The sequence below is a fragment of the Tiliqua scincoides genome, chromosome 5 (genome assembly GCF_035046505.1).
Source record: "Tiliqua scincoides isolate rTilSci1 chromosome 5, rTilSci1.hap2, whole genome shotgun sequence".
In the NCBI taxonomy this organism is placed as follows: Eukaryota; Metazoa; Chordata; class Lepidosauria; order Squamata; family Scincidae; genus Tiliqua; species Tiliqua scincoides.
The window spans coordinates 111,974,337-111,993,075 of record NC_089825.1 but is presented as its reverse complement, the minus strand read 5'-3'; the positions used below and the strand labels follow the sequence as shown (position 1 = coordinate 111,993,075).

The following is an 18,739-nucleotide window of genomic DNA, read 5'->3' as shown; positions in this document are numbered from 1 at the left end:
TTAATCAAGTCCCCCCCCCCCCAAAAAAAAAGCCAGCCGTGGGAAAAACGGGGCTGCTGCTGTGGGTGTGCGTAAGTGTCAGAGCTCTCTTTGGACACTCCCCTGCTATCCCTGACCATCTGTAAACAGGGCAGGAGGAGTGGGAAGGACTGAGTGAGAGCCGGGACAGAAGCAGAGAGAGGGAGGAGGAGGGTCAGGAGCAGCAGCTGGGAGGCTTACCAAGTTGACCCAATCCTTGCAGCCCTACTCAGAAGTAGTCCTGCTGCAGCTGATCATTCAATGGGGCTTGCTCCCCCAAGTAACAACAGAGCCAAGAAGCCACGAGGTTGGAAAGCAGAATCAGACAGAATGTCCCACCTTCCTGGGCTTCTGCAGCCAATTGTAAAGCAAAACCCCCCTTGGGCTCCTCTCCCTCAGCCAATAAAAATATTCGAATGCCCATCCTTTGTCCAGTGATCATCCATTCCTTCTTTCTTATCAGAGATTGGGAACAAGAGCTCACTCCCCCCTCCCATTCGATTCATTAACCCTTTCCTGCCTCCTGGCTGGAATTGCCTTCTGGTTGCTGGTCAGAATGCTGGCTGCATGAGGTTTTCCATGCGACAAAAACAGTAAGCAAGCAACCCCAGATACAGGCAGACTCAAGTCAGCACATGTGGGGATGAGTGCCGACTCAGGGGGTCCCTGAATCGAGTGTTTTTCAGTCTTCCATGCATGTGATACATGAGTCACTGAGACATCCCAAATCACAAATATTCACAACTCAAGTCCGAGTCACTGACTCTAGTTCCCAAGACTGTATATATCTTTCTGCTTTGTTTTGCCCTTCAAATTGAACTCTCCATCAAGTGTGTTTGTGACTTTGATGCTGCCCATTCCAGTGCTTGGGACTCTTAAAATAAAGAACTCCTCGTAAGTTAACCTTGCATCTGTCATGTCATTTCCTTGGCATTCCCAAAGCCTGCAAGCCCGTGGTCAGGGCATATACCCTCGCAAAAAGACGTATTTAATCACCCTCCGCATCCATTCAACCAGTTCCACTTTCCCTGCCCCAGCAGCTTTCATTAGCCAAGGAGGGCAAGGGCAAACATCAGGTGCTCTGAAAAAATCAAGTCTGATCATTTTAAATTAGGTTTTATTTGAATGTGTCAAACAGTACAAATTATGAAGATTAGAGATTCATCACAAAACAAAATGAAAATAAACAATAATGGCAGCCTCTACCCCCTTGTAAAAGCAGTTTTGTGTGGTGGAAGAAATTTCAAGGCACTATGCTGGCTGAGGGCAAGTGCAGAATTGGGAGAAGGGGAGATATCTCAGTATTATTCTTATTAGGGACAAAGTTTGAAATTATTTGAAAAGGGGGGAGGGTAAAAAAAAGAACAAAACAACCCCCCCCACACACACACATACCCCGTTCAAATAGAACAGCTTCAACTGGAGTCATGCATAGTCTTTATCCTGGTCCTGCCTCATATTGGGATGCATATCCTGCCTCTGCTGATACTACCTCCTTCCTGCCAGCCTTTTTAACCCTCAGACAGACTCAGACTTATCCTGGGGAAGGTGGTAGCAAATGGCTTCCCAATGGGCCTCTCCTTAGCAGCCAATGATGAGCAAAGCACCATTTCCTGATTGGGATCCTAGGTCTTGAGACTCCCAGAGGTTTCTTGAATGTTCAGTCAAAATACTCAATTCATTTTTATTTTCAAGGTGAGCAGTGGGGTTGCTTATACATCTCTAAATAATGTGGCATTCAGGAGTGTAACATGATGTCTCTTCTTAAGCAAGTAACAAATGTAATGTAAAAAAAAAAAACCTCAATGAGAAGTTAAACAAATCTTTCTAGTACATTTAGTATACTTACTTTACTGTCATCTCCTTGGGAATTCCCTATGTATTTTTCATCCCCAGTAAAGATGCAAACCCAAATAACTTTTCTTTCTATTAGAGAGCCTTCAAAGGGACAGGGGCTCTACAATGAATGAGCTCCAATGGACTCTGATCTGCATCCTCTGCAGCTTGGACAAAACTTAAGAATGGGTGCAATCTCTCATTTGACTGAATGGGGATAGAATGTATCATGAACCCCACGTATGCATTATAAAATGTGATTTTTCCTTCCTCCTGATCCAGGAACATACCAATCATTTTATGGGGCACCACGTCCCTCTTTTTTATCTTTTCCCCATCTTGACGAGTAAAGAAGCCTTCTCTGGAACTTCTCAGAGCCCAGCATCCTTCTCCAAGAGGTCCAGAAAACTTCTCCTTTCTGACTTTGTCTCTTGCAACCTGAGTCAGCACCCCCAGCTCCCAGTCCAGCCTGCCTCCCACCTTCACCTCCCAATAGTGCTTCCCAGCCTCATAACCCTCCTTCCCCACCACCACCGGAGTCCCAGAACAAGTTACAGGTTTTTCTGCTGTAGATGGTTGAAGTCGGATTTTTTTCTGATCCTCACTGATGATGAGTTCAGGGTGTTTATGATCGGGATCCAAAGTAACAGCAGCTATGGAAGAGGAGAGGGAGGAACAAAGTAAGGTCAGTATCTGTTTGAAAAGAAACTGGATTCAGAGGTGACCTTTTCTCTAAACAGCATCTCAGGTTAAAGCTGAGCTGGTTCATGAAAAAAACAGATGCATTGTATGGGCTGACAGGCTGTGCTGAGAGAGAGAGAGAAGGCAGAGTTTTGTCAGTCACAGTAATGTACACCAGCTACTCATAGTGAAAGGAACTGTGGAAGTTTGAGTGTACAAGGACAATCGCGATGGTCCAGAAGTCATAGTCAACCTGCAGTTCTGATTGGTGAGCAGGTGACCACTTGCAATTGGTATTCAAAATTCTCTACAACAGATCTTATTGGTTTATACATATGGACCAATGCTCACCAGAACTGAGAGAGCACATCAAATGGTCAGAGTCTGAAAGGGAGCATAGCAAGTGAGAAGACCTCATTAAGAGTTGCAATGACTGTATTGCCAGTTCACCCCTCCACCACTGCATCCTCAAGTGGTGATGTGCATGAGTGAAAAGCTACCACTATTCAGCACTTGTAGAACCCGCTTTCCTATCTCTTGAGATGAATTCAGCACAGTATATTTCCATGGAGACAGTTTAACATATACAGTTGCATTGTCTCTGCAAATGAGGAGTCATTTTGTGAATTATGTACATGCCTATATGAATTGGCTCTAATTATGGCCTTTCACACTATTGAGTTATGGCATCCTGTAGCTTCATTACCTGCATAACTTTGAGCTCTTCTAAAATCTATAAATAGAAAAGAAAAATGCATCAGCTGCAGAGAACAGTGAACCACAAAAAATATGTATGAAATCATGGAACAGCCCAGTGTGCTTATGAACTGAATGAACTCATGTTTACCCAATAATACAAAATGAATCATTTTCTAGGACAGAAGAATAATTGTCAAGAAAAAAAATATGGCTTACCAAGCTCAACTTTGACCCGGTCTGAAATGGAAGGATATTCCACTTAGGGATATTATTTTCAAAATATATGCATTTTCTTTTCTTTAGACATGTACTGTAGGATACCAGCATGAGACTTATTTATTTGTCAGAATTTGACAGAGCTAGGATGGTGTAGTGGTTCAAGAGGTGAACTTAAACCTGGGATGCAAAGGTTTAAATCCGCAGTCAGTCATAGAACGTCCCGGGTGACCTTGGGGAAATCACTGTCTCAGGCAGCGCAATCCTATCCCCAGCTGGGCTGCTGGGTGCATCCCCCCTTTCATCCCCTTCCCCCGAGGAAAACTCCAGGCCATCAATGTGCAGACTGAAGAACCTCCATGTTGGACTTTTCGGTCCAACACAGAGGACAGGATCCGGAAGAGCAGGTCTCCACCAGTCACTCTCCTGCCTCACCTTCCCCCAACCTCCCCGCTGTGGAAAGCCTTCCCCTGCCCTGAAAACCCATACCATCGCCCAGTGGTGTGATGTGTTAAAGTGCCCCTGTAGTGCCCTCCATCTAGCACTGGCCCAGAACCAACTGGTACTGGCCTGATGCCAGCACTCGCTATTCAGCAGATACCATAAATGTGCTTTTCAGCACATTTACAATACCAAGTGCTGCTGCTGGAGCTCAGTGCAGGCACTAGGCCCAGAGAGGTTTGGTCCCTTAGCCTCACTTACATCAAAAGGACAAAAGGAGGGAACTATGTTTATCACTCTGAGCTCCTTGGAGGAAGGGAAATAGAAGAATGTTTAAAATAATAAATATTATAAAATGGTGCTGTTTAGACATGAAATGAATGTTGGCAAAAACATTCATATTCAAATTCTTCAATACCCTGCCCTCCCCTACAGGCTGCCAGTATTGTCCTCTGATGCCTTCTCATCCACTTATTCAATCCCTATCCCCCACCCCCAGAATCAGACATGAGTCCTCGACTCACCTATCAGCTGTTTTTGTTCTTCAAATCCACCTGTAAAAGAATGACTTTGATTAGCACAATGAAAAATTGAGAGAGCTTGCAAAGAAATGAATGACTAAGGGGGAAGGGATTGGAGCAACTGAAACAGGACTGCAATCAGTGTTGACCACAGAATGAGTTCAGTACAGTCGGCCACTCGGACAAGCAGTCATCTGATTACCCAAGGACATGACTATTTGGGCTTTCATCCCACAGTGAGGTCATGTGTCACATGACATATCAATGGCAGACAGGCAGCCCAATCCTATTGGGTATATACAGCAGTGCATCTCCTGATTAACCACCATAAGAAATGCAAGTGTGGTATCATAAACACTGTGTTATCATGTGCTACAGAGCTGCTGGTGCAAGTGGCTAGAGGCTTGGTGCATGCTCCAGTGGCTCCCAGATGTCCTGCTAAAGCAGGAAAGTAAAGGTGGGGTCAGTTCAGGGGAGAACTGGGGTGGAGACCAAACTGAGCCAGAGGCAGTTTAGGAAAGGTTTGGCATGGATTTCAATGGCAGCAGTGCATGTTAGGATCTCATCCCCCTTCCAGGTGTAGACTCGCCTCCTGAAGCTCTTTGATTGTATGACAACTAAATAGCTGGAGTGGGTGTGAGGAGACTCAGTGATGGCCAGGAAACCTATGGAGAGGTAAGTAAACATATTTTTACTTACCTCTCCTGGGTTATCTGGTGGTCCCACCCATGATAAGATGCAGCGTGAGCTCCAGCAGCACAGCTGCATCACATAAACAAGTGGGATAGGATTGGGCCACTAGAGATGCTACTGAATGTTGTCACAGGTAAAATTTGGCAGTGAACCTCTTCCCCTACCTATGGCAAGACTGTGCGAGTATATGCCAGAGATTTACTAGAAAATTGCTAAGGCAGTTTCTTTGTGGGAGGTTTCCATAACAAATTTAATCATAATGGCTGATGGACAGAGAAATACAATAATGTTATTTGTTATACTGGCACAGGAAGCATCTGTGCATGTGCAGCATTCTCTATGACACCACAGGTAGTACAATTAATCCCAGTATTTACCAGGTTGATTTGCCCACTTCTAAACAGATCAATGTTATGGATTGTGCACAGTTTTGGCCAAATCCAGGATTGGGTAGGTGCATGGCAGAGTTTACTATCATGAAACACAGCTTTAGGGTAGTGGTACCAACATCCAATCCCCTTTCCCAGCCTCAATCCACCTTTCCAGTCCAATCAGACTTGCACCAGCAAAGTAGCTGGTGCAGTTACAAGTAGACCCATGCAGGTGAGGGAGGCTTATACCTGGGTGAGGAAACAAATGTTCCCTTACCCAGAGAAGACCTCTGGGGCCTGAAACTCCCCTGTGGGATGCAGCATGCGCTCCACTGGCATGGCTGCATCAGTGCAGTGGGAGTTAGGTAGGATTGGCTACCTCAGCCTTTGACAACTACGACAACCACTCATGATCCCTGCTCTTTGTAGCCTCTGCATATCTTCATACAAAGTTACTGCAAAGAATGATAATGCATTTTGCCATTGCTTCTCAGTCCATAGCATGTGGGCCTTTCACTTTGGCTGTCTCTTCCACACAAAACAATTGAAATATTCAAAACAATGGGTGATACCAAGTGATTGGTGTAGAGCCCATAAGGCTGCAGGTTGCAGTTTGACAAAATAACAGACATTCCTTGACAAATTATTCTCATACTCACCTGCTTGGCGTGTGTGTCTGTTCATTTCTACAATGGTAAACAAAGAGGGACAATATGTATCAGAGTTGTCAACATTCCTTCACACATATCTAAACTGAGACAGGTTACAACTTAGTCTTCTATCAGATACTGTAAAATTCTACCAGGCTCCAGTGAATTTCAACAGCCTTATTACTTTGAGAGATAGCAGAGATGGAAACGCATAATGGCACAGTCCTAGCTGTAGCTGGGGCCAGCTGAGGCCGTCCCCGTGCTGACCCAGAGTGTCATGTTTGTGGCTATTCTAGAGCTGGCTGGGCTGGCAAAGCAGATCTGTTCCCTGTGCTGGCCGGCACAGGTACATTCATTCTGGGCGGTGCAGGGGGTGAGAAAGGTCAGCAGGAAGGTGGTTTGGAGATGGGGAGGGCAAAACTTCTGTGTGGGGAAGGGCAGAACAGGGGAGGATCTCACCTGGGATGGGGGTGGAATTAGTGGCAGCAGCACATTCCGCATCCTGTTCCCGGGTCAGGCAGCCCTACGTAGGCTTCCCAGATTTGCGCCAACTATACAGCTGGTGAGGATTTGAGAAACCCCAAAGGCTGGGTGTTACTCAGGGTAAAGGGAAAAATATCCCCTGACCTCAGAGAGACCTCCAGCCTCCTCCTAAACTGCATAGGATGCCATGCAGGCCATTTGTCCTTGCTGGGCCAGAGCAGCTTAGGGTTAGGCTGTGAATCATTCAAAGACAATTATACTTTACTTGCAAATTGCTTTTCATTATTTTACAACTAAAGCAGCTGTTCTCAAGTCAAGATACAATTTGGAAGCATACAAAGTACATCTGTAGCAATCTCTGTTACTGGAATTTGCTGCATGTCCAATCTGTGAATTTCTGGCTCACAACTTTGAGGGGGCTCAGATGTTAAGCAGTGTGATACAGGAGTACTGTATTCCTTCCCTTTACTCTTCCAGTGTAGAAGTCTCAGCATCCCTCTTCTTCCTTAATTTTCTTTGCTGAAGACTAAATATTCATTTCAGTCTTTCTGCTTACAATTTATAGTTCAGAGCCTTATAGCCCAGATTTACAGACCATTATCCTCTAGGATCCAAATCCCTCCCAACCTGTGAACATTTGTCTGGAGGGTCTTGAAAGCACCACAAATAACTCATCTCTTACAATTATTCTGCCATTTGAAATTGTTTGCCAGAACACTTGAGCTGAGTAAAATGAAAAGCCTACAATGGGGAGGAGTTGATGAATCTTTCCAGCAGAAAAAGATGCTTTCAGATGCTTGAAAACGTAGAAAAACTGTGTGTGTGCATGTATGTGCATGTGTATAAATAAATGAAAGAAGCGGAAAGCAGGGGAACAATTCCTTCTTACCTATTGCACCTTCTAGATGAAGCCGTTCTGCAAACAGTGACAGTGGACATTTTATCAGAATTTTATATATGCACATGCCAATCATTTTGTAAACCATTTTGAACCAAAGTAACTAAAGGGAAATGCATAGGCTTTCCCTACACATAGCAAAGAAAAAAGTCCCTCCTGTTTGTCAGCTACAAATGTATTATTCTGTATTAGTATCAAATATATAAGACAGGGGTCTCCAAACCCCGCCCCGGGGGCCAGATGCGGCCTACAGCAAGTCTCTTTCCGGCCCACGGCCAGCCTCTTGTCCCCTGAAAGCCTCTGGCCCACTCAACTGAACATGACCAGAACTGTGCTCTGATTGTGTCTGGAAGGTGTTCTGAGGACCAGACAGGTTGAACGAACGAGCCCATTCATTCATTTATTCACTCATCTAAGTTCCATCTCTAATTTATTTATTTAAATTTTATATTTAAATTTTTTTCCTGCCCTCCACACCACGCCAGATATTTGATGCGGCCCTCTGGCCAAAAAGTTTGGAGACCCCTGATATAAGACATAGCAGGCCTAACCAGCTCTATGGCAGATCAAAATGTTATAAGTTTATAAGAGGACTTGTTCTTTGCTCCACCCCATCCCTGTCCAGTTCTGCTGCTCTGTGCAATAGCTCTGAATATCTCTGAAACACCAAGTCTAGAAATTGACCCAGTTACCTGCTTGGGGTGCAATCCTAACCAGGTCTACTCAGGAGTAAGTCCTATTTTGTTCAATGGGGCTTTTTCTCAGGAAAGTGTGGTTAGGATTGCAGCCTTGGTGAAATGGTATCAACTCATAATGCCAACAACTTTTATTGATTTCAAAATCTCTCTTCCATTTTAGAGTCTACAAGGCTCTCCAGCAAGGTTGTTGGGCTGCCAAGTAACTACCTCTCCAAGCTGAGGCAGTTCAAGAGGAATGATTAAGTGAAGGAGGATTAAATGAATGCAGAAGTTTGTGATACCACATACAGTACTGTAGAAGACATACAAATTTTAGAATTATATTTACCAATTTGTATGACATTCTTCTTCTTCACTGCAAGGAAAAAAATCAACAATTTTCATTTATTTATTGAACATATTCTGCTGGTACTGCAGGTTGTTGAACAAGTACTGCCTCATAAAAAAATTTTTAAAAAACCTAATGTACATTTTATTCCCACTCCAGATCATTCAGGACAACATACACAATGCTGTGGCATCAGAATATGGGAATTTCCCCTCCTCCTGCCAGTAGCAGCAAATTGTGGTACAGGGCAAAGTGACACAGGCTACAATCATATAGATCACTGGTACTCAAATTTCTTGGGAGTACATCTCCCAAAATAAGTCTTTGTGGGGAGAGGGGAAGCTGCGCCACTGTGGAGGAAGGGGCTATTTTTAAACTTCCTTTACCTTCTGCCAGACTGGGAAGGGGAGGGGTGGTGCTCTGCAGGGCTCCCCACAGTTTGTAAAAAGTGAAAGTAGTGATCCTGACCCACTTCCAGTCAGGGGCACTCATAGGGGTGTTGTGAGATGTCCCTGGTGACCCCTCCTACCAGCTATTATGAGTGCCACCATCTTGGATCACACGAAATCTGCCATTTTGGATCATGCAAGATCTCACAAGACTTGGAGGCTGCCATTTTGGGTCATGCAAGATTTTGTACAGTCCAAGTTGGCAGCACCCAGCTAAACTGAGAAGTAGAGGCTGCCGTGGGGGAGGGGGGGCGACCCCAGTAAGTTTGGGAACCGCTGATATAATCCCTTACTTGCAGTTTGAAGTAATACATGGTAGAGAGGGGCCAGTGCTCAGTGACAGAACACACATTTTACATGCAGAACATTTCAGTATCAATGCCCTGCTTGAGGCCCTGGAAGGGCTGCTGCCAGTCAGTGAGGATGATGCTGAGGTGAATGGACAAATGGTTTGACTCAGAGGAAGGCAGCTTCCAATGCATAAAGATGTTTGAGGAGGAGGGAGATGAAGAGCCCAATCCTATCCCATTTTCTAGTACTGGTACAGCCTCAATGCAGCCCCAAGTTAAGGGAACAAATGTTCCCATACCTTAAGAAGGCCTCTGTAACTGCTACCCCACTGCAAGATGCAATGCATGCCCCCTTGGCACAGCTGCACCGGCACTGGAAAATTGGATAGGATTGGGCCCTAAGAGAAAGCTAAAAGAAAGCAGGAAGCTTTGTGCTTCCTGTTAGCAATCTGGCTGTCTCCCTCCTTTAGCGTTCCAGCTGACTGCTTCTTGATTTGCATCTTTTAAGTTTGTATTTTCCTGTTAGGAACAACATATAATTCCAGAGCAAATGCCTTTTCTAACATATAATTCAGGCTAAGCTAGTCTGGAGGAGTGGGTTTTGCTGAAAGATAGGAAGCCATTCTTAGAAATATTGTTTTTAGTAACTTCTCAGCCTGATTATTCTAATTAAAAATTGTTATGGGGTATCAAATTCAAATCTGCAGGAATACTGAGCAACAGTTCTCAAACTTTTCATTCTCTGGAGTCCTTGACACTCCCAAATTAAGTTTCAGGGAGCCCTGTTAGTGCATGCTCAGACATCCCCAGAGTGCCAATGCATGTGCGGAATGGGGCAGCACCAAGCAGATGGCAGCCACTTACAAGGTGGAGTGGCTTGTGGAACCCCTGAAGTGATCTCAGAGAGCTCTAGGTCTCCTAGGAGCACACTTTGAGAAATGCTGCTGTACAGTAAGTTGTGGAAAGGTCAACCTCCTTTCTCCTCATTGAGAGTATTGAAGAAACCATAACATTACAGTGAACATAACATTACAGTGATATAATATGCCATCATTTCTTTGTATAAAGTACGTCACTGTCAATTACTCACCAGACGGAGATATATTCTGATAGCTCTCTGAAACAAAAGTAGAGCAAATTATCAAAAATACATCGGCGTAGTCATATACTCTACAACAGAAGACTTCTTCAACACCTCATACCTATGATTTCAGAAGTTGCTCAAAATATTATATTTATAACACTTACCTATCAGTTTATAAGCCACAAAAGCCACAAGGCACAGGTCAATCAATAAAATTATGATGAAAGGAGGAAGCCAAGGGTTGGTGGTAGGATAAAAAACATCTGAAAGAGATTAAAATCTCCGTTACATTTTCTTTGAAAAAATCCTCAAGTAGCAAAACAAATTTATCCCTAAATATTTCCCTGTCACAAGGTCTACCTTCCTCACTCAACCTAGATGTATTAATTCATTTATTACACTTGTACCCTATCTTTCTTGCCACAAGTGACTCAAGGAGCACCAGAATCAGAAAAAAAACAGCTCTTAAAAAAACAGAGGCAACCAGGCCTCTAAAGGAAAGCATCAAGCTAGGGTGCAACTCACAAAAATGAGAAAAAACTGAGCAAGTAATAAGTATAGTAGATACCTGCCTATTAAGGTAATCTCACAGATAAGCTGAGGGTAGGTTTGCAGTCAAAAATCATGGAACGTCCCATGACCCTCAGGTAAGTCAGCATGGGGGGGGGGGTGCAAATTTAGTGAAGGTTGCTTGTGAGGAAGAGCTGCAACTCACTCTGGTGCCTGATTGCCCCAGCGCCTGATTGAAAGGGGGGAAAGAATCTGAGTTGCATCACTGCTTTTGAAGACAAGGTGCTTGTGCAATAATGTGAGCCATTTCTCCTTCTGTGTAATGGAAACAGCCCAGAAGGAGGGATGGAGGAGAGAGGAAGTGATGGGAATTGTTTACGATCTAAAGTTGTACAGAGTCTGTAGATGGAAGGTTTAAGACCTGAATCACATGCTGGCTAGTTGCACATCCCTTAGGATGGAGCTGTTGGTAGAGGCCAGCCGGAATGTGATGTTGTACAGGATGAACCTGTGCCTGTCGCTCCTCTGGGCTTTTCCTGACTGCCACAACACCCCCAAACTGCCCTGACCCCCTGAGTGACCTGGACAAGGAGATAATCCACGCTTAATTTTTTGGTTAAAATTTCTCTCCTCATAGGCGAATATCTACAGAAATAAGCAATCAAAACATATTCACCTGCTTCTCAGATGGGTACAGATACGGAAACAATGGGAAAACTTGCAAACACATGCAGCATATTAAACATTAAGCAGCATATTTTAGTAGGATGCAACCCTTTGTCTCGTTTTACTCACCGGAGATCAGGATTCTGGATTCACTCTCTGACTGCAACACACTGTTGATGATTTTGCAGGAGACTCCATTGTCACCTCCTGGCTCTATTGTTATGGAACTAGAAACTCTGAAGGTCCCTCCTGGTTCCTGCTCTGTTTTTGAAGATTCCACCTTCTCAGTTCGGTTTCTCTCTTCGCTGTTCATCCAGAGGAGAACTGGGGACCTTGGATACCAGCCCTGAGAGCTGCAGGTGAGGCCAATTCCCCAGTCCTGATAAAGCTCCAAGGAAATGGTGGGTTCTACTCCATTGGCTGCATAAAAACACAACAATTTATTTTTTCCACTACTCCAGAGTCTATCTAGACCAATGGTTCTCAAAGTGATGGTGACCCACCAGCCTAGGAAATTTTTTCCCTGGACCCTTAAAGGGCAGGGAGGGAGGGAGGGAGGGAGGGAGGCAGCAACACCACCCCCAGAATTACACTGTTGCTGGGAATGGGGGGGGGGGTTTCCACTTACATCCCCCTGCTGGCCTCCAGGGGGTGCAGTGAGTCCTGTAGACACTTCTGCAGAGGTCCCCAAGCCTTAGGAAAGCTCACAGTCTAAAACTGGAAGTGGTTTTCAATCCATATTTTTTAACTTTTCTAAAACTTGGAGAGCCCTACAGAGGAGTCTGCATACTCCCCACATCCTCTGGAGGCCAGCACAGAGGGAGGTAAGTGAAAAACCTCCCCCCTGGCCCCGGCAGTGGTTCAATCCTGGGGATTGTGGCGCTGCCTTCTTCCCACCTGCAAAGACTTAGTGCTTCCCAAACTACTATAAACCTCTTGCTCTGCAGTGGGTCTCCTCGGACCTGTACTGGCTCTTTAACTGGTACAAGTCTGAGAGAAAGGGGGCAGGGAGGATCAGATCAGGGGGCATAGAAAAGGAGGGTCAGATCAGGTGTGCACCATCACTGCTGGATCCACCTCCACCTGTAGCCTCCCCACTCCCATTCCTCCCTTCTCTCCATTCAGTTTCACTCCCTTCCCACCCCCACTGCTGCCTTACCTGCTCTAGTGGCTGCAGTGGGATCTAGAGATGGGCAGGGAGTACTTCCACTTCTTGTGGCAACACTCCCAAAATGGCCACCAGCAGAGCGCTCTGCTCTATTATTGTATATATCAGTGGTTCTCACACGTTTAGCACCGGGAACCCACTTTTTAGAATGAGAATCTGTCAGAACTCCTCAGAAGTGATGTCACGACCAGAAGTGACATCATCAAGCGGGAAATTTTTTTAACAATCCTAGGCTGCAATCCTACCCACACTTACCCAGGAGGAAGCCCCATTGACTATCACTGTTAAAAGCATAGACAGAGTAGCCTGTTAAAAATACAAATCTGTAACATATCCCCAAATGCAGTCACAAACCAGAGCAGCATCAAGTCTAATATATTAAAAATAAAATATTGAAATGAACAGGGACCCACCTGAAACTGGGTCCTGACCCACAGTTTGAGAAACACTGGTATATATGCATCAACTTTGTTTTTTCATGTCAGTCTTTTAGTCCCATAACGGAAGAGCCTGAAATATTTTGGGACTTTTCCTAATGTCCAGTAAACTACACCTGTGTCTTGAAAGTCTGTTGTTCTCCTCACCACAACCATTCTTTCAAAGGAGCAGGAAGGATGAAAGGCTCTCAGAAATTCCTTGCAAGTCCCCAGCTAGTCGGTCTCATAATGCTCCATTTTTTTAGGATAAAAATGAGCTCACCTGCCAACTTCAGTTCAACATCGACCTCTTCAGGCCATTTTCCCAGAGTGATAGTGCAGCTGTATTTTCCTTGGTCAGACAGCCGGCTATTCTTCAGCTTCAGGGACATGTTTCCTGTCCTCAGTTCAGTATAGAAAAGCTCAGTTCGATTCTGGTATCTTCTGTCCTGCGTTTCTTCCTTCTTTGCTCCATAATAGGACTTCACATCAATTTTTTCTGAGAAGGTTGAAAATGTCCACTGGACCCTGATGCTGGCACTTTCAGGATTGCTAGCAGTGATTAGCTGGCAGGGCAGGATCACATCCTCCCCGAGGAATCCAATGACAGGGTTTTTGGGTGGAATGATTGCAAAGTGACCTTCAGGGAGTAACAATGGTAGGGTTTATCAGAAGCAGATTCTGGAACACCTTTGACCAGGACACAGTTGTCCAGGTTGCAATGGCCCTGTCTATTTGCTATGCAAAGGATAGTGCTTGGCAACTGTGATACAGACTTTAACTACTGGGTTTATGCTAAAGAGTTGTCATGAGAACAGATTTTTAAAATCCTGGCTGAGAGCTTCTTTGATCTCCGGTATCTACCATGTCAGCAGAAAAGCAGTCACAATGATGCACTATTTTAAATACTTATTATATGCATACAAGCTGGCACAACTTATTTTTCCCATACCTTTGTGGATAATGTAGTCTATCTAAACTTCCCCTATCAATCTACTCAGAATTAGGTGACAGGCAGGGCCAGCCTTAGGAGCTGCTGGGCCCAATTGGAAACACTTTTGTGGAGCCCCAGATTCACAGCCAAGGTCCGTAGAATCTTAGCGTTATAAATAAAATATAGACTTTATATCTCTGTGGCAGAATGGAGAGCAATCAAAATATGCACTTGAAAAGTGCAGGTGAGTTAATGGACCAAATGGATCTATGCATGTTTTAATATAAAATTGCATACTAGAGTAGATTACCCTAGTGCAGGGCCCTCTTAGGTGTAGGGCATAATTGGCTTTAAGCTGGCTCTGGTGCCAGGTATTAAAACAGGGAATTATTTTTGTTTGTTTACAAACAAAGGTGCTATTCATATTTACCTGGAAGTAAATTCCATTGAACATAATAAGACTTACTTCTGCATAAACATGTATAGGATTGTGCTATAAGAGGAGCAATGCCTCACCTTTCTGGGTTAAAATGCAGGAGTATTACTTGAATACAGAATTGGTTGCTGCTGTAGACTGCATACATAAAATTAGTTTACCTGCCACCTGGGAGATCTGCAGAACCGTCCAGATGAAAACAGCAGTTGCGGAGAAACACATGGATCAGGAAATAAGGACAGGACTACACCAAGACCTGTTTCTTGAGAATCAGAGAGTAAAAGAGCCATTGTAAATGATGCCACATATGAAGCATATATGCAATGAGCATTGAAATCCTTAAAGAACCAGTGAATTCAGTAGGGAGTAGGCTAGAAAAAATACACTCATCCTTAGTGTTCATCTACAAGAAAAGATTCAACACTTTTACAGGGGGCATACTGCATTCCTAGGTCCAATTCAAACAGGCATGTGTGCTACTCACATGACTTTAAGAGCAAATGATGAACCTACATGTGGGAGTTCAACAATCATTGATCATACATCACAGATAGAACTTTCAGATCACCACACACCATCTCATACAGAATGCTTTCACCTGATCAGTTATAATGCATTCAGAGCTGGTTCATTCATGTACTTAGAGCACCACCCTAAGCATGTTTGCTCAGAAGTTAAGTTCATTGTGCTCAGTGGGGTTTACTCCCAAGAAAGTGTGTGTAGAATTGCAGCCTCAGATTCCTTTTGACTGCTCATCTTTGGAGCTGTTTCCATGAAAACACTGTGTTTTAAATTATGCCTAGTGATATGAAATGGCTTTCTGCAATGTTTAAATGTTCAATGTTCATTTGAGCATGGATGTTGGCATTTTACATTGAGGCCAACAAATGATGAACAGATATACACCATCCCAAAGTGACAAACGATCATGTGATTTACAAATAATTCAGCCCAATTCAATGACGGCCTTACGTTGCCAAAACGATGTTCTGGCAACGTAAGGTCCTTTACGGCTGTCACAAAATGCAACACACTGTTTTGCATAGCGAAGATACTGCTGCAAACTATATGGCAGCACACCAGGCCTCCATCCATGTCCCCAGGAGCTGGCTAGTCAGCAAAGGGGGTGGGAGGGGGGCAGGGTATGGCAGAAGAGGGAAGGGGAGGAACAGGGAGACTGGGGTGGGGAGAAGACTAGATTGAGGCCTGGAAGGGTGTGCACGCAAAGGGGAGGTAACTAGTGGGGTGGTGGTGGATAGGCCCAATTTAAATGACATCTTCTCAGGCCACTCTTGGTGCCCACCTTAACTTCTGCACCAAGTAAGCAGTAAACATGTACAATCTCACATGTGCTCAGTCAGCATTAGTCTCCATGTAAGCACACTTTTCCTTGATCTGTTAGCCCCACTTCCTTTTTCCTACAGTAGGAAGGGCTGTAGCTCAATGGTACACATGCTTTGCATGCAGGAAGTTCTCATTTCAATCCCTGACATCTCCAGGGAGGGGTGAGAAAGACCCCTATCTGAAACCTTGGAAGTCACTAGCTAATCGGTTTGGACAATACTGAGCTAGATGGACCAATGACTTAACTCAATATGTAAGGCAGCTTCATAGCGTTTGTGAATGAGCTTGCCCTGAGACAATGCCTGGGATTTGACTAAGGGCACAATCCGAACCAGGTCTACTCAGAAGTAAGTCCTATTTTGTTTAACAGGGCTTACTCTCAGGAAAGTGTGGTTAGGATTGCAGCCTAAGGCGGTAACAATTGCTAATGGTCCTTTCTTAACGGGAAATTTCCTTAAAGGATTGGGAGGCTCAGTTGGAAAGCTGGTAAATTGTAGGTACACCCACTTGAGGGGAGGAAGCTGCAAGTGTAAGGTAGTTCTCCTCACCCTTGTGGCCAATGGAAAGAACAAATAAGGCATGGGTTTTGCTGGTAGTTTCTGAGGCATGATTTTGATCTGAGATGATTTTGTTCTGTAACTGTCTTGGAACTGGAAGCTAAAGGTGAAAGACAAAGGCTACAACACCTTAGGATGCAAAGCCGCTCTCTAGAAACTGGTGCTTACCCCAAGAAAGTGCACATAGGATTGCAGCCTGACTCTGCTTTTGCTTGTAAGGAATGCTCTGCTATCTACCTCCAACCAAAGCTCAACCTGTGCATTTATAAACATAACAAACACAAAGGCACCTTATGTCTTCAATACTGTCTTCTCCAATGGAAGCCACACTCTTGGAACATCTCACCACTTGGGAAAGTGGATTGTGTCTGTAATCATGTGTTCAACTTGTATTGCATTCTGCAGTTTAGATAAGGAACATAGATTTAGAATTTTAAAGCATGTATTCTATTAAGTGGTGATGTTATATTGATCCCAAATTCAGTGTTGCCCCCTGCTCACAAAGGAAGACAACTGGGGCTAAAAGACCAAGGGGGTGTATGGGTTCCTTTGAGGACTGCCTTTAGATGCTCAGGTTTAACTTAAGGGCTACTCAGCTTGAAGGAAGATGTCTTTAAAAATTGATCCACATAATTTGCACACCTCTGTGTGTAAGAACAACTAAACTGAAGATTTGATATGCTGTTGGTCAGATTGCTTTCTGTTTCAATGTACAAGGAACACAATTCGTTTGAATTAAAACCCTGTAGATACATCTACAAAAGACAGATGTCCCTATTGCAATTTCCTCAACTCATGTGGATTGAGGGCACAGTCCTATGCACTCAGAAGTAAGTCCTATTGTGTTTGATGGGGCTTACTCTCAGGAAAGTGTGGATAGGACTGCAGCCTTAGTTAAAGCAAATGTTTTGTAGAAAGCACCAGCTCAGCAAACATTCATATCTGTAAACTGCTCAAAGTACTATACCGTACTAGATGGTGTGTAGATGTCATTTCAGCTAATTATCACAGCTACTCAAGTAAAACTGAATCCAGTGGAATTGTGTGCCAGCCAGGGAATAAATATCATTTTGTGGTATAAAATGGAAACTGCCAGACACAACCAATTTATGCCCATAAACAATCAATGCTGCAGTAATCAGAACAAAGCACAAGCTTTGGGAAAGATCTCAGCTGAAGTGAGCATGTTGTTTAAACATCCCCCCCATTTACATTTCCTGAAAAGAATCACTCCTGAAATGTAGAATTGAAGCATGTTTCTGTTGTGGGTTAGAATTTTGCTACCCTCAGGTCAGTCTCTTGAACACAGGTGAGCAAAGATCTTCCTTAACTGTAAAGGTTTACTCAAAAGTAAACACCATTACATTCAACGGGCCTTACTCCCAGGTAAGTGTGTATAGGACTGCAGCCTAAATCACCAATTTCAATTAAGAAAACACATGCCAATATATAGAATAATGAACTGTGTTTCTTAAAAGACAATTTCCTACCTGATCAGCAAGTTCGGATACACCATTTACTGCTGCCTCTTGGTCTGCTTTCAGAACCACCTTTAGCCTTTGAGAAAGTAATAATTTAAGTGATCATTAACTTAGACTTGTGCTTTCATTTTCCATTTCTCTGTACAGAGGTAGGTGAGTGTAGAAATACGCTCTGTGCAGGGCCTGGCCGAACCTTTCTCTCCTCTTTCTTTTCCAGTTCAAGGAGTGGAAAGAGAAGGAGGCTCAGTGTGGAGCAACTAGGCAGATTGATATGGGTGCCCCCCACAAATCTGTGACCTGAATCTACCACTTCAACTGGCCAGTTTCTCAGCACAGAAAGGAATTGTCCAACCAGGTACCAGAGAAGCAGGAATCACCCGCCAGGTGGTATCTAGGCACAAAAGACAGAATAGATGACATCTAAAAGCTCAACAGGATTCTATATGTGCCTATGACAAAAATTCCCTTTTGAGTGGGCTGGTGATGAACCCAAAGCATGCATTCTTGATGCCCTGGAGGCTGACCCATTTGCGCTAAGTTAGCTGCTCCTATCTCATCAGCAACACAAAAATTGCTATGCAATCAGGCACCCAGTCCCAGGAGAAGTAACCAGCTGCACTGCCCCTCTTTCTGGTTGCTTCCTACCCATTCCCCCCTCCTTGAACTGGGTAAGCTGCAATTCAGTGCCCATTGAAAACCCTCCCCCTGAAAATCTTCCCATGGGAAAGCCTTCTCTGCTCCCTTGCCTCCATTCCTTCCCCATCGCTCTTGCATATTCATACTGACCACAAAGATTTAGTGTTTATTCTTTTGCCTCTTCAGGAATCTCTATCTACCTCTAAAGGTTTGTGTTCCTGACAGATTTCTAGAG

The 18,739-nt window shown here is 44.2% G+C and overlaps 1 protein-coding gene across 2 annotated transcripts; it reads right to left on the bottom strand.

Annotated features, from left to right (window-relative positions):
• Window positions 1-1,234: 1,234 nt before the first annotated feature.
• LOC136652051 (butyrophilin subfamily 3 member A2-like) lies at window positions 1,235-17,990 on the bottom strand. 2 transcript variants are annotated; one of them, XM_066628882.1, is made up of 14 exons: window positions 17,878-17,990; window positions 16,678-16,786; window positions 14,648-14,748; window positions 13,400-13,756; window positions 11,662-11,952; window positions 10,521-10,619; window positions 10,363-10,389; window positions 8,534-8,560; window positions 7,499-7,525; window positions 6,136-6,162; window positions 4,416-4,445; window positions 3,451-3,471; window positions 3,242-3,268; window positions 1,235-2,507 (listed from the first exon to the last, which is right to left on the bottom strand). In XM_066628882.1, the coding sequence occupies exons 3-14, from the start codon at window positions 14,706-14,708 to the stop codon at window positions 1,948-1,950; spliced, it is 1,554 nt and encodes a 517-aa protein (XP_066484979.1). In that variant the 5' UTR covers window positions 14,709-14,748; window positions 16,678-16,786; window positions 17,878-17,990; the 3' UTR covers window positions 1,235-1,947. The 2 variants fall into 2 exon arrangements, with proteins under 2 accessions (XP_066484979.1, XP_066484980.1); XM_066628883.1 differs by lacking the exon at window positions 17,878-17,990 and having other exon boundaries at window positions 16,678-16,846.
• Window positions 17,991-18,739: the final 749 nt, after the last annotated feature.